Source organism: Micropterus dolomieu, linkage group LG20 (genome assembly GCF_021292245.1).
Source record: "Micropterus dolomieu isolate WLL.071019.BEF.003 ecotype Adirondacks linkage group LG20, ASM2129224v1, whole genome shotgun sequence".
Lineage (NCBI taxonomy): Eukaryota > Metazoa > Chordata > Actinopteri > Centrarchiformes > Centrarchidae > Micropterus > Micropterus dolomieu.
In genome coordinates this window covers 30,640,929-30,654,326 of record NC_060169.1, presented here as the reverse complement: position 1 = coordinate 30,654,326, position 13,398 = coordinate 30,640,929, and the positions used below count along the sequence as shown (strand labels likewise).

The window sequence follows — 13,398 nt, the reverse complement described above, 5'->3', positions numbered from 1 at the left end:
ACTGTAGACTCTTAATCTTGTTTCTCTACTTGGATGATCTGTCTCTGGCTTTCGTGTCTTTATCTTTCCTGTGTATATGTTTATGTATATGTTTCTACTGTGAGAAAGACGTTGGTGTAATTGTCAAATGCAGTGACTGTGTAGTTAAAGAGGTGAGTTCTGAAGCAAAAACAGTCAAACACAGATATTCAGTTGTTTGAAACACTTAATCCAGTTACAGTGTGATCTCATTGGAATCCTTTTCATGTAAGGTAACCTATACAGCCTATGAAGGTAACATGAGGCCAGAGATGGCTGTGGCACTAAAATAATCAAAATGAAAGAAACTTTAATGCAGATCCGTCACATCATGGCTAGTCCGTGTCGACAATGATACCGATCCTGAGTATCTGATTGGTGCATCCCTGGTTTTCTGATGTCTACTTTAGAAAAGCTAAGTCCACCTTAAACTGAACCATAGTTACTTGGTTGTGATCATCTTAGCAGTGTGGCTTTCTAAAGTCTGTGCTCCTTAAAGTAAGAACTTTGATATTGTCATGTTAACAATCCTAAAGTTTAGGATGGTCAGGAGGAATCAGTTTTCTGTGTAATCCTGAATTGTTGGTAAGAGAAATGAGGGTCCTCATCTTGAATAAAGAAGACTTCCATTTAATAGAAATTGTGACTGTCATACCAGAACCAGATTGACTTGAATCTTTTAAGTCAAATAAACTTTTTAGTGGCCTTTATGCAAAGGAATAAACTTCTGGAGTTCCTCCCCAGACTCGCATCTGCGATGCATTAACCCAACTTAGATCACTGACTGACTGACTGAAAGAATGAGTGACAATGTTCATCTCAGCATTCAGTCTCCTTCTCCACCTCAGCTCCAGACCCAGCCTTATCCATCCCTCTCAACACTCCCAGCTACAGGCTGCAGCTTAAAGCTGTTCTCATCTGGATCTCATCAGTTTATGCCGGCATCACCGTTTTATAGGTTATTTTTCATTCAGGAGAAGGAGGTGGAATCTCAGAGTGATTTAGGGTTACACTGCATGGAGGCTGGAGGAGAATAAAAGAAACTTGTTGTCTTGAGGGGGACGTGAATGAGGCAGCATGCTAAATTCCCTCCGGTAACAGCATGCTGTTTTTAGGACAGGAGACGGACATTCTTCCCCATTTTCTTCAAATGTGTGTGTGTGTGTGTGTGTGTGTGTGTGTGTGAGTGTGATATTTGTTGCGTGGCTGCCCTGCTCCAGTTTCTGAGCCAGTTCCTCTGTTTTTCAAAGTGTAATGTCTGTAACATGTGTTGGATTGTTGAGGGATGGCTGGACAAGTGTCACTGCCAAACACCATAAATCAATTTTGGGAGAAATAGTTGCCCAATATTCATTGCACAATGCCACATTTCAGAAACACTGCATCCAGTGAGCAGTTAGGGGCTTACATCACAAATACAGAGACTGTAAAGGAGTTAAAAAACCTGAGTTTGAGTAATAGATTTTAGTTGTTTATTTGGTCAGAGTTCAAGTCCTGGCCCAGGAACAAAAAGAGAAGTAGGCCAAATCAGAATAAGTCGTGCATTAACTGCTGCTACTCTTTCACTTGTGTTTATCAGTGGACTTTTTTACTGTGGCGTGAAAATGACAGAACAGCCCAGAAGTTCACAGGCAGCTGGAGTGATGCTGAGCTGCTGAAATGTTTGCAAGTAATTAGTGTTGTAGTACTCGAGACCGGTCTTGAGACCACTTTTTGATGGTCTTGGTCTCGTCTCGGACTCAACCGCCTTTCCACTCGGTCTTGTCTCGGTATCGGACATTGAGGACTTGGGATTTTATTTCAAGACCAGTCAAGACCATAACTTTGGGAATATCAATAAATTGCTTTTGCATTGTCTGACTTGTTAACATCCTGACTTTGATTGGAAGTAAAACTTATTGCACCCCTCCCCGCGATGCTTACGTTGATTTCAGCTCTTAGTGTTTGTATGTGGGTGATTTAATGGGAATGTGGATCTTTCAGATTACTTTGAGAAGTACCTATGATCTCGTTCCACATTTTATTGCGTGCCATGCAATGCAGGGAACTGGTCTTGGTCATGACTCAGTCTTGCCCTCCCTCGGTCTTGGTCTCGACTGCACTCAGCCTCTAAAAGTCTCGGTCTTGTCTTGGTCTCGATAAACTCTGGTCTTGGTCTTGACTTGGTCTCGGTTTGGGCGGTCTTGACAACACTACAAGTAATTATACAATATATAAACTGGCTGCAATGCAGAAATGGCAAAAAAACAAAAAAATTTAACACCACCTGTAGTGCAAAATCCTGTTTGTCAGAAGTGCTTCAGTATATGAGGCCATGTTGATAGAGACAAGTCTTTAATCCAGGATATGATGGTGTCTTTATTTGGCAGTCCATCAAGCTAACCATTTCATGCTAAGCTAAGAAACTGGTTACTGGCTGTAGCTTTATATTTACCATACAAACATGAGAGAGGTATCAATATTCCCATCTAACTCTTGGCAAGAAAGCAAATCAGCCAATTTTTCCCAAAATGTCAAATTATTCCTTCAATGATGATAGGCTGAAGGGCTGGTGGTATTACTTTTTTCTCTTTTTTTTCAGGAGGAAATGCTGTGAGGGCTTCAGGTTTGTGATGGGCCAGTGCATACCTGAAAGTAGGTAAACCATACACACTCTCCTTGGCTCATGAACTCTCAGATCTGACTCACATGCTCCAAATCTGACATAGTTTCTCCAATACAGCAGTTTATATATTAAAACAGGCTGCACAAACACAGCCTGCAAACCACATTTGTCTGTTTAGACCTCCAAAGAAGTCAAGATAATGCACCTATTATGCTCAACTTTTGTCGGTTTGGAGTCGTTTCAGATAACTAGCACTTTGCAGTGCGGTGAAACAAACTACATAACAGCCAAAAAAGAAACTGCCTGCAGTTTTGGCACAGACAGCTGCCACGTTTTGTTGTGGTCCTTCATATGAAAAATCCGATAATTGTGAAAATTTGACATAATCATGATCAGGAACACTGGTAAGTGTCTATGGCGTCAGTACTTGGAACAAAGACTGTAGTGTAGACTCCATAAAATAACAGTGATTCACACTGGCCACTAGAGAACACTGTTCCTCTATCATCATAACAGCCTTTTAAGGATGGATGTCCAAGAAGCAGACTCAGCTGATGCAACTGTCTGTGAAAATCATATTTTCGGATTATATATATATATATATATTGCGCAAATATGCGCAAAAATGATGTGTATATATATATATATATATATTTATATGTATGTAATGGCCATTTGCCAGCTGGCTTCCATAAATTTACACAATTGTGGACCAGTTTCCTACACCATCTAATGTTCCACTACGTCTTCAGATCGATGTATTATTTGATGCTTGTTTTTAATTAGACATTTTTACTTGATATTTACAGCAGGTGTGCCTTAGATTTCATGCCCCAACATAAACACTGTCAACCCACAGAGCACAATATATAGAGTATTATTTCATTTAAATAGTGGTGAAAAGGCACCACTATAACCTTAGTGACAGTTCTTATGGGTTGAGTACACACAAGAACTACAAGTCTAATGTAGTTGACCCATCTAATGAAAAAACAGTAGTGTCCATGGGTGTAGATTGCTATCTGCTAACAATCTCACATTGCCATTGGGTTGTATTTTATTGATGCAAAATGACGACCCTACATCGGTCAGTGATGATGCAAATGATGATTCATAAGTGTGCAACAACTTAATTTACTGCTCACTATAGAGTACACTACTCAGATTATTCACTGGGGAATAATGAATGAGTGAACAGGGGAGAGATTTCGGACACAGCTTTTGACTTGTCATAGCAGGAGAAGCACAGGCGTTACTGGCTTTTATTTTTCATTTTTGTCTCAGAGCATTTGAAATTGACAAACAAACAAACATAACAAAATAAATGCTTCTGAAATAATTTGCCTACTCCAGCTGTAGCAACAGCTCTGTTCTCTTCAAGTGTCCCAGTAAGTAAGTAATGTGACAGTGAGACAGGACCCTGAAATTGAAGCAGCCATTATTCATTTTATTATTCACACCTCTGGTTTTCTCTTACTGTTACAACTTAAAATATCTTCTGTGAGAAAGGGCCTATAGTGCTGTGTTTAGTGCTAGTGATTGTACTGGTCAGTTCCTAGTTGTAGATTTAGAATTTTATGAGTGTAAGGAGGTGGTGATATAGACGAACAGTGCTCCTGGGTGATTACAGTGATGTTGGTATTCAGACAGTGATCCTGAATATGCTCAGTCTACGCACACTCTCTGCCTCCTCTCCCTCTATCTGCAGACGTGGATGTGTGTGCAGCATCGCCCTGCGAGCAGCAGTGCACTGATAACTTTGGACAAGTTGTCTGCACATGTTATCCAGGTTATCGCTTCGACCGAGAAAGACACCGCAACCACAAATCTCCTTACTGTCTGGGTCAGTACACCACCTTCTCATCCCCTTGTTAAATACTTTGACTATCATGTCTATGATTGCCATTTCATTTCATCACACCACAGTCTGTTATTCCTTACAGTCACCCACATGCATGTTTTCAAACAAATAATATCCTTTTGCTGATTTTTCAGGATTTTTGTAAACTAGAAAAACAGCGCCCTCTTCCTGTTGTGCATAGCAAAGCAGTTTCCCTCTGCCATGAAGCAAACCAGTGGCACACAATGTAAAATGCCATGTGGATGCAATTATATTATAATGAAGTCACAACAGGTTTATGATACATAGTTCGAATCACAGTCTCACAGCTGTCACATTATGCAAAAATGCTGAAAACAATCCAATGCTGAGAAGTTAGGACAAAGAGTTCCAAACCATCAAACTTGATTTTTTATTTGTTTGTGATCATGTACATTTTCTTTTGTCTCTTTCGCCCCCTTCGCACGCACACACACACACACACACAGACATTGATGAGTGTGAGCACCCTGGCAGCAGCATGTGTGACCATGACTGTGTGAACACAGTGGGCAGTTTCCTGTGTCGCTGTCGCAGCGGCTACATACTCGCACCGGACCAACACTCCTGCATCCCTGTACATAACTGTGAGTTTATTTCTTTCAATTTCAAAGTCACACTCTGTGTACGTCAGTACATGGGCTCATTGCCCCATCAGGTTCCTGTACATGATAGGATGCCTGAAATATGGTTGTTTTAATGCTTGTATAGTAATTATTTTAATATTTTACTCCCTGTAAATGAAGTGAATTATGGTTGTGATTCAGTTTGATTTGGCCTGTGTTGCGGCAGCGTGACACCAGTAATGTAAATGTTAGGGCTTGGATTCCCAATGTGGCCACCCACACTGAGAATGTCTGATAGAAACATTTGAAATGTAGGTTTTGTCTTGCAGTGAGTTCGTCTGGGAAGTCAGACACCTTGATGAGTGCTGGTACCTGCTCGTTCACCTGTCAGGATTTTATGAACATGAAAAACAACCTGCTGCAGCTAAAACTTAGGCTGGGCAACACACCGTCAACCAACCAGGTAACTACTTTAGAAAAGCGAAGTCCACTTTAAACTGAACTACAAAATATTTACCAGTAGCTTTTTTTTTTTTTACCAAGATGCCAACTGGAATGGTTGCCACCTTTTGGTACCCATAATACTTCAATGTACTTGGAATTATAATTTTATTTGTGTATATATATATGAAGATTCTCAGTCATCCAGGTCATAGTTATCCAACGAAGGTTAAAATCAAGGGCAACTGGACTTGGTTGAAGATACTGGAAGACGTTTCGTCCCTCATCCAAAGGACTTCTTCAGTTCTGAAGAAGTTGGACATACATACATACATACATGCATGATAGAAAAGGTCTACACACCCCTGTTAAAATGCCAGGTTCTGATGTAAAATAATGAGACAAAGGTAAATCATGTCAGAAATTTTTCCACCTTTAATGTGACCTATAATGTGAACTATTCAATTGAAAAACAAATTGAAATCTTTGTGGGTGAAAAATGAAAAATAAAAACCCTCAAATAGCCTGGTTGTGTGTAAGTGTGCACAGACCCTTAGACTAAATGTGAATGCTCCGTATTTGTATAGCGCCTTTCTAGTCTTTTCGACCACTCAAAGCGCTTTTGCACTACATCTGCATTCACACACATTCATTCATTGAGCCTAGGTGCTCAAACAGAAACTAACATTCACACACTGGCGGAACAGCCGCCAGGGCCAATTTGGGGGTCAGTATCTCAGTTCAGTACCCCAAGGACACTTCAACATGCAGCCTGGGGGAGCTGGGATTGAACCGCTGACCTTCCGATAACGGCCAGCCCGCTCTACCTCCTGAGCCCCGACTAATACTTTGTTGAAACACCTTTTGATTTTATTACAGCAGTCAGTCTTTTTGGTAGGAGTCTTTTAGCATGGCACATCTTGACTTGGCAATATTTGTCCACTCTTCTTTGCAAAAGCGCTCCAAATCTGTCAGATTGCGAGGAGATCTCCTGTGCAAAGCCCTCTTCAGATCACCCTACAGATGTTCAATTGGATTCAGGTCTGGGCTCTGGCTGGGCCATTCCATAACACTAATCTTCTTCTGGTGAAGCCATGCTTTTGTAGATTTGGATGTGTGCTTTGGGTCGTTGTTGTGCTGAAAGGTGAACTTCCTCTTCATCTGCCTTCAACGCCTGAAGGTTTTGCCTTGTATTTGGAACTGTTCATAATTCCCTCCACCCTGACTAAGGCCCTGGTTCCAGCTGAAGCTGCCACCACCATGCTTCACTGTGGGTATGCTGTTCCTTGGGTGATGTGCAGTGTTGTTTTTGCTCCAAACATACCTTTTGGAATTATGGCCAAGAAGTTCTACCTTGGTTTCATCAGACCATAACACATTTTCCCACATGCTTTTGGGGGAGTTGATGTTTGTTTTTGCAAACTTCTGCCGTGCTTGGATGTTTTTCTTTGTAAGAAAAGGCTTCCGTCTTCCTGAAGAATACGGGAGATAGTTGTCACATGTACCACACAGCCAGTACTTGCCAGAAATTCCTGCAGTTCCTTTAATGTTGCTGTAGGCCTCTTGGAAGCCTCCCTGACCAGTTTTCTTTTCGTCTTTTCATCAATTTTGGAGGGACATCCGGTTCTTGGTAAAGTCACAGTTGTGCCATATTTTCTCCACTTGATGATGACTGTCTTCAATGTGTTCCATGGTATATCTAATGCTTTGAAAATTCTTTTGTACCCGTCTCCTGACTTATGTCCTTCAAAATCCTCCTAGAACAGCTGAACTTTATTTGTGATTAATCAGAGTCACTTTAAATGATGGCAGGTGTGTAATGACTTCTAGTTTACCTGAGTTTGAATGTGATTGGTTAATTCTTAACACAGCCACATCCCCAGTTATAAGAGGATGTGCACACTTATGCATCCAGGTTATTGTAAGGTTTTTATGTTTCATTTTTCCTCCTCGAAGATTTCAGTTTGTTTTTCTATTGAATTGTTCACATTATAGGTCACATTAAAGGTGGAAAAAAGTTCTGACATGATTTATCTTTGTCTCATTATTTTACATCATAAGAACCTGGCTTTTTAACAGGGGTGTGTAGACTTTTTCTATCCACTGTATATACATTTTATTATTGATAACATTCATTCATTGGTTTCTAAACTTACTACAGCCAATGTTTATAACATTTCAGCATGTAGCAGACCGGAAATTAGATGTTTAGATTTGACTCCTTTAAAAAACAGTCTGGCAAAAACCAAAATGTGGGGATCTACACCCCTTACCTTGATTTTCTCTGTTCATCCTACTAATTTGTTCCTCTCTGTGTTTGTAGGTACCAGGCTTGGCCAACAGCAGTGACAAGCCATCTCTGGGGAGGGCAGGAAAAAGTCCTGATAGCCCTTGTCTTCCTGGTCTACCCGGCACTCCAGGAGCACCTGGGGTCCCAGGTAATATGGATGTAAATTACGGTTAATGAAGTCAGCATCTGCAGCAACAACAGTGTTGCTTAAAGTTGGTAGAATAACAAAGAGGAAGAGCGTAAAGAGGTAAACTGTGCTGAACTTCACTTTTATTTGATTATTTTTGATGCTTTACACTAATTTAAAAACGAGAAAAGTGTGGGGTTTATGTCACCTTTAAGCTTAATTTTGGTTTGATTATTTCCAAAACCAATGCTTTAAGGTGACCTGTCTGAGAAGTTTAGCATTGCTCTATTTCTGTTATAATGTTGCAGTTTCTCACTCTGATGCTACTGACTAACCAATTTTAAATAGTTCTCTTTATCGCTGTATTCATCTGTCCTCACCAGGACACCCAGGAGAACCGGGAGAGAGAGGGGACCCAGGGGAGAGGGGTCCGTCTGGCCCTCGGGGTCCACGGGGAGACATGGGACCCATGGGTCCAGAGCCTGACCTGAAGCACATCAAAAGAGGCCGCAGGGGGCCAGTGGTAAAAAAAACAAAACACAACAACTATTCCGTAATGTAGGGGTTATCACATCTGTTGTGTCTTCAGAAGTTTTAAAGTGTAGTTCCTATTGTAGCCTCTCCAAACCTGGAGCAGGTCATACGTGTCCTTGGTGCCACTGGTTTTAAGAGAGCAAGTGTGTATCCACTGTGAAGTCAGCCATCAACCTCCACTTTCAATTCCCATGAAGAAGGGAAGAACTAAAGGTGGAGAACAGGTGGCCAGTGTTCATGGTGGAATTATGTTTTGCTAATCTCTGATAAAACAAACCCAGAGCAATCGTGCAGGGCAACGTTGCCGTCAATAGTAATGAGTAAAGATTACTACCATAATCCCCTTACCCCACCACTCCACCCCGTGTATCATCAGCTTTAAGCAGGACACTTGCTACGATTGAAAGGAAACCTGCGTCTCTGCAGCTGTAACAACATACATGAATGTGTTTACCAGAACAAGAAGTGTGTCCATTGGTCAGCATCACTAATTCCTTTGTCCTCATTTTATTAGCTTGATAAAGCTTCTCTGTGTCTTCTCATTCATTCAGGGACCCACTGGGGCACCAGGAAGAGATGGACAAAAGGTCATTATTATATATCTGTATTTTCCTCATATATGCTTTGAATTCTTGTCTCTATGTGTGTGTAAATGTAAATGCTCCGTACTTGTATAGCGCCTTTCTAGTCTTTTCGACCACTCAAAGCGCTTTTACACTACATCTGCATTCACCAGTCACACACATTCACACAAGTGCTCAAACGGAAACTAACATTCACACACATTCATACACTGGCGGAATAGCCACCAGGGGCAATTCGGGGTTCAGTATCTTGCCCAAGGACACTTCGACACACAACCAGGGGGAGCCAGGGATTGAACCGCCGACCTTCCGATTAACGGCCAACCCGCTCTCCTGAGCCACAGCCGCCCCGTGTGTGTACAGTATGCATGAGTGGAGCTGCACTGTTGCCATCTAGTGTCCACAGTGCCTTTAGACACCTGTCAACGAGTGAATGTCCACTAAAGCCTGGGTTACATACAGTGGCAAAATAAAAAGGCTTTATCAATTTATAAAATCGAACTACAAGCAGTTCTGAAAAACTATATATATAACCTTTGCTATATTTCTGGTGTCTTATATTACGTATGTTGACAATGATTATATTACACACGACAAATTAGTGTGTTAATGATCATTACAGTTTTAACCTGCTTGACATTCAACTGAATAGTATTCAGGACACTTTGGCGAATTGTTACTAAATAGAACACAATGGGGTTTTTTTTCTGACTCAATCTGGCACGATACAGTTTGTTTTAGAAAGCGGTGTCTGTCTGTGTCTGTCTAATTTGGGCTGTTTCTTGTCTACAGGGTGATAGAGGAGCTGCAGGTCCCAGAGGTCCGCCTGTAAGTTGATATTTACTCAAAACAGAAATTCACATTTTTCCAAATGCTAATTCCTTAATTTATCTTATATTTATTTTAGTATTATTTTGAGTCTTTTCTGACAAACAAATGTAAATGACAAATGTGCACAAGTACTTTTTTGTAAACAGAGACATATACAGTCAGAAATGTACCTTGTATTTTCTCACTGAAAAGTGAAATTGAACTTTGACTTTGCAATCTACAAATTTCATTTTTAATCTATTTAAAGGCACCTTTTTGTTGAAGCCAAAAACAGCTCTGTATATACATGATGAATCTGAAAATGGAAAATGACGATGCAGGGCTTCTTATTCCTTAATTTGTTCTCTCTTCCCAGGGACCCCCCGGCTCCTTCGACTTCCTTTTGCTAATGATGGCTGACATTCGCAACGACATAATTGAACTGCAGGAGAAGGTTTTTGGGGAGCGGCGAGGCATCTCTTTGGACAGTCCTCCTCATTCCAGCGGGGAAGTGGAATTTGTTGAGTGGGGCTCTGGACAAGGAGATCTCATGCTCAATACCTGACCTTTGACATCCCACACTAACAGTCTCTCAAACACAGAAAAACTTAACCCTTTGTTTCTTTCTTGATAAAGGATGCTACTGGTCAAAGTCCCAACATGTAAATAATTCCTAACCTCACAGCGGGGACGATCTGGGTATCTTCGCAACACTGTCACAGACAGTAAAATAGAGAGATACAAGGTTTATATCAACGGAATTAGACCACAGACTCTCTTAACCACTGCAAGCACTGCCTGAAATATTTCAGCTGTGGTGTGAGTGAGGGATGTGTGTGCAGGACACACAGAGAGTGAGAAAGACGCAGTATGTGCCTTTATGTCTGTACCTCTGAGTTGAACCACTTCAAACGATGAACTTTATCGTCCAAATCTCTTCCTGTTCCTGAGACCATCCATGGAAGCTATGCTGCCACTGACAGTTTGCCTGCAGGGCGATGGTACAAAGACCCAGGACGCCTCTGTGAGCCTCCTCTGCACCTGTTTGCAGCAACCAGCCCTCAAGTCTGAGCTCTGCAGCTAGTCTACTCTCAGGCATGTTCAGAAACAAAGTCCTGAGACTCACATATTGAGTATTACAATCCCAGGCCTGTACTGTGGAACAAAGACAATTATGCCTGATGTATTTTTGAAATTGTACATACAACAACAAGTTCAAGTATGGAAACAATGCTGAAATATGTTCATCTAAATATAATCAAATATTTTGACTGTACATTTGAATAAGTAAAATCTGATGGCATCAGCTGCAAATGGATTTATGAATTGTACTGGGAAGAAGAGAATTACTTTATACAATCACTTTTATAAACTATATAGCCTATGATCAGGAAACATGTCCGTGAACATATTCTTAATTAGAGAAATGGCGTGAAGGGAACTTCTTCATGGGAGTGAGTTACACTTATTCTACACACTTTAACTTGGGAGTTGACCAGAAACAAGAGACATGAACAAGTAAGGCTGCTTGAAATTTTCATAGAGTGAAGCAGCTGCCAACAAGGGGCTAACTCGTTGCTCAATAAAGATTTGTCTAAATCTAGATTTCCATCTTTTCATGTTTATTTTTTGTTAAGGGATCATCAAACTTCGAAGAAATAGACATATATATAGACATATTCTGACAAAGCATGGCAACATTAGTCCATCAAAAAAATACAGTAGGCCTAATGCCTTGCGTCACGCAGTTCAGGTTTAGTTTAGTTAAAAAACAATGAAATAATGAATATGGAGTCATAAATTAACCAATTAAAAGAATATTTCAACATCTTGGGAAATAAGATAAGATGATAATATACCACTGTCATGTCTGTCCCTTAAATATGAAGCTACCACCAGCCAAGCTTAGCATAAAGACTGGAAACACAGGGAAACAGCTAAAGTTTACAGATTTAACAAATGAGATATTGTGATAAGTAGTCAGCTTTGGAGGCGCTTATAAGTGAATTTTGTTGACTTTGGAAAGAGACAGGCTAACTGTTTTCAGTCTTTATGCTAATGTTAGGCTAAGTGAACCAGCTGCTGGTGGTAGCTTCATCTTTATCATACAGATATTATAGTGGTATCAATCTTCTCATTTAAGTCTTGACTGAAAAGCGCAGTGTCACTTCGAAGTGTCAACAAACTAATGCCAAAATGACTGCAAAGCCATACAGTTCATTCAGCTAAGCTGGAGAAATCATATGGCCGTCAAACATTTTTCATATCTTCTCGTAATTAAGGGGCTTATTTGATTTTTCCCACGTGACTACGTATAATTATGGTTTATACAATATGATCTAAATGCTGCATTAGGCCTGCATTAGGCCTAAATGAGCTGTTGTAAGTGATTAAAGAGCTGCACGCATGTGTTACTATTTTGGGATTCTGCATCCTCACTGTAAGGGCACTGATGTTTCTGGTTCTACAGCACAGATAACATGTGTAATGTACCTGTTAATATGGTGGACAGCTCAGTTAGACTAGTTGGGGCTCGAATGTATTGATCAAGGGAATTTTGGCAAAAAAAGGGAGACATGAGACATGTGCTTATCTTTCTCTGTCATTTTTTTAAAGCACTCAGAGAATTTAAACCATGAATACAATAAGCAGGCAACAGATCCCCAGAGATCGAAGGTCATCCATCGAAATCCCAGAAAGAGCAGGGATTTAAGGTTTGCTGCCAATTGGGTTGTAAGGTCTACAGAAGCACATTTTTCTGACTACCCTGGAGGCCTTTTCCTGCTACTAAATATTACCTAAATCTACACCTGCTACCTGAAGTGAAGCCTCTGCACCAGCAGAGGGTGCCAAAGTTTTCACAGCAGTACATGCTCCTATCATTATCAACAAGAAATATTAATTTCCCAAACATGCAACTTGTGGAAAATAAATAAATGATCATATCATTTACGTGCAAGGCACATGCCTCCGCTCATTATCCTCAGCACACACTGTTGAACTATAGCGTGGCTGGGTGTCATTATGAAAGGTGTAACTATCAGAGGTCAGAGGTCAAATGCCTGCGTATAAACAGCTGGAGGGATAATTAAAGAGCTAAGGCTGTCAGAGGGGGCCTGTCTGGGCTCGTACCTACCCACCACCAAGACATGGTTGAAACATGACACGCCGCATGTTTGATCTGCTGTGGTGGAGTTCACACTGTCTGGCCTTTGGCTGCGTTTGATCCTTATGAACAGATCTCACTAAATTCTACTAAATTCTGCTTCTGTGTGTGAGAGAAAGTGTGCATGTGTGTATCACTGTTGTGTGTGCATCTTTGTACTGATAAATCTAGGCCTGGGCTCGTACCTACCCACCACCAAGACATGGTTGAAACATGACACGCCGCATGTTTGATCTGCTGTGGTGGAGTTCACACTGTCTGGCCTTTGGCTGCGTTTGATCCTTATGAACAGATCTCACTAAATTCTACTAAATTCTGCTTCTGTGTGTGAGAGAAAGTGTGCATGTGTGTATCACTGTTGTGTGTGCATCTTTGTAC

At 40.9% G+C, this 13,398-nt stretch overlaps 1 protein-coding gene across 1 annotated transcript in view; it reads left to right on the top strand.

Moving 5' to 3' along the window:
* LOC123958959 (collagen and calcium-binding EGF domain-containing protein 1-like) overlaps window positions 1-11,457 on the top strand; it is a 34,529-nt gene extending 23,072 nt beyond the window's left edge. The window contains exons 3-11 of the mRNA XM_046032749.1: window positions 2,600-2,652; window positions 4,332-4,466; window positions 4,952-5,089; window positions 5,398-5,531; window positions 7,833-7,947; window positions 8,310-8,449; window positions 9,012-9,047; window positions 9,837-9,872; window positions 10,231-11,457. Coding sequence (XP_045888705.1) covers window positions 2,600-2,652; window positions 4,332-4,466; window positions 4,952-5,089; window positions 5,398-5,531; window positions 7,833-7,947; window positions 8,310-8,449; window positions 9,012-9,047; window positions 9,837-9,872; window positions 10,231-10,419 — 976 coding nt within the window. The 3' untranslated portion in view covers window positions 10,420-11,457. The remainder of the gene's footprint in view (window positions 1-2,599; window positions 2,653-4,331; window positions 4,467-4,951; window positions 5,090-5,397; window positions 5,532-7,832; window positions 7,948-8,309; window positions 8,450-9,011; window positions 9,048-9,836; window positions 9,873-10,230) is intronic.
* Window positions 11,458-13,398: the final 1,941 nt, after the last annotated feature.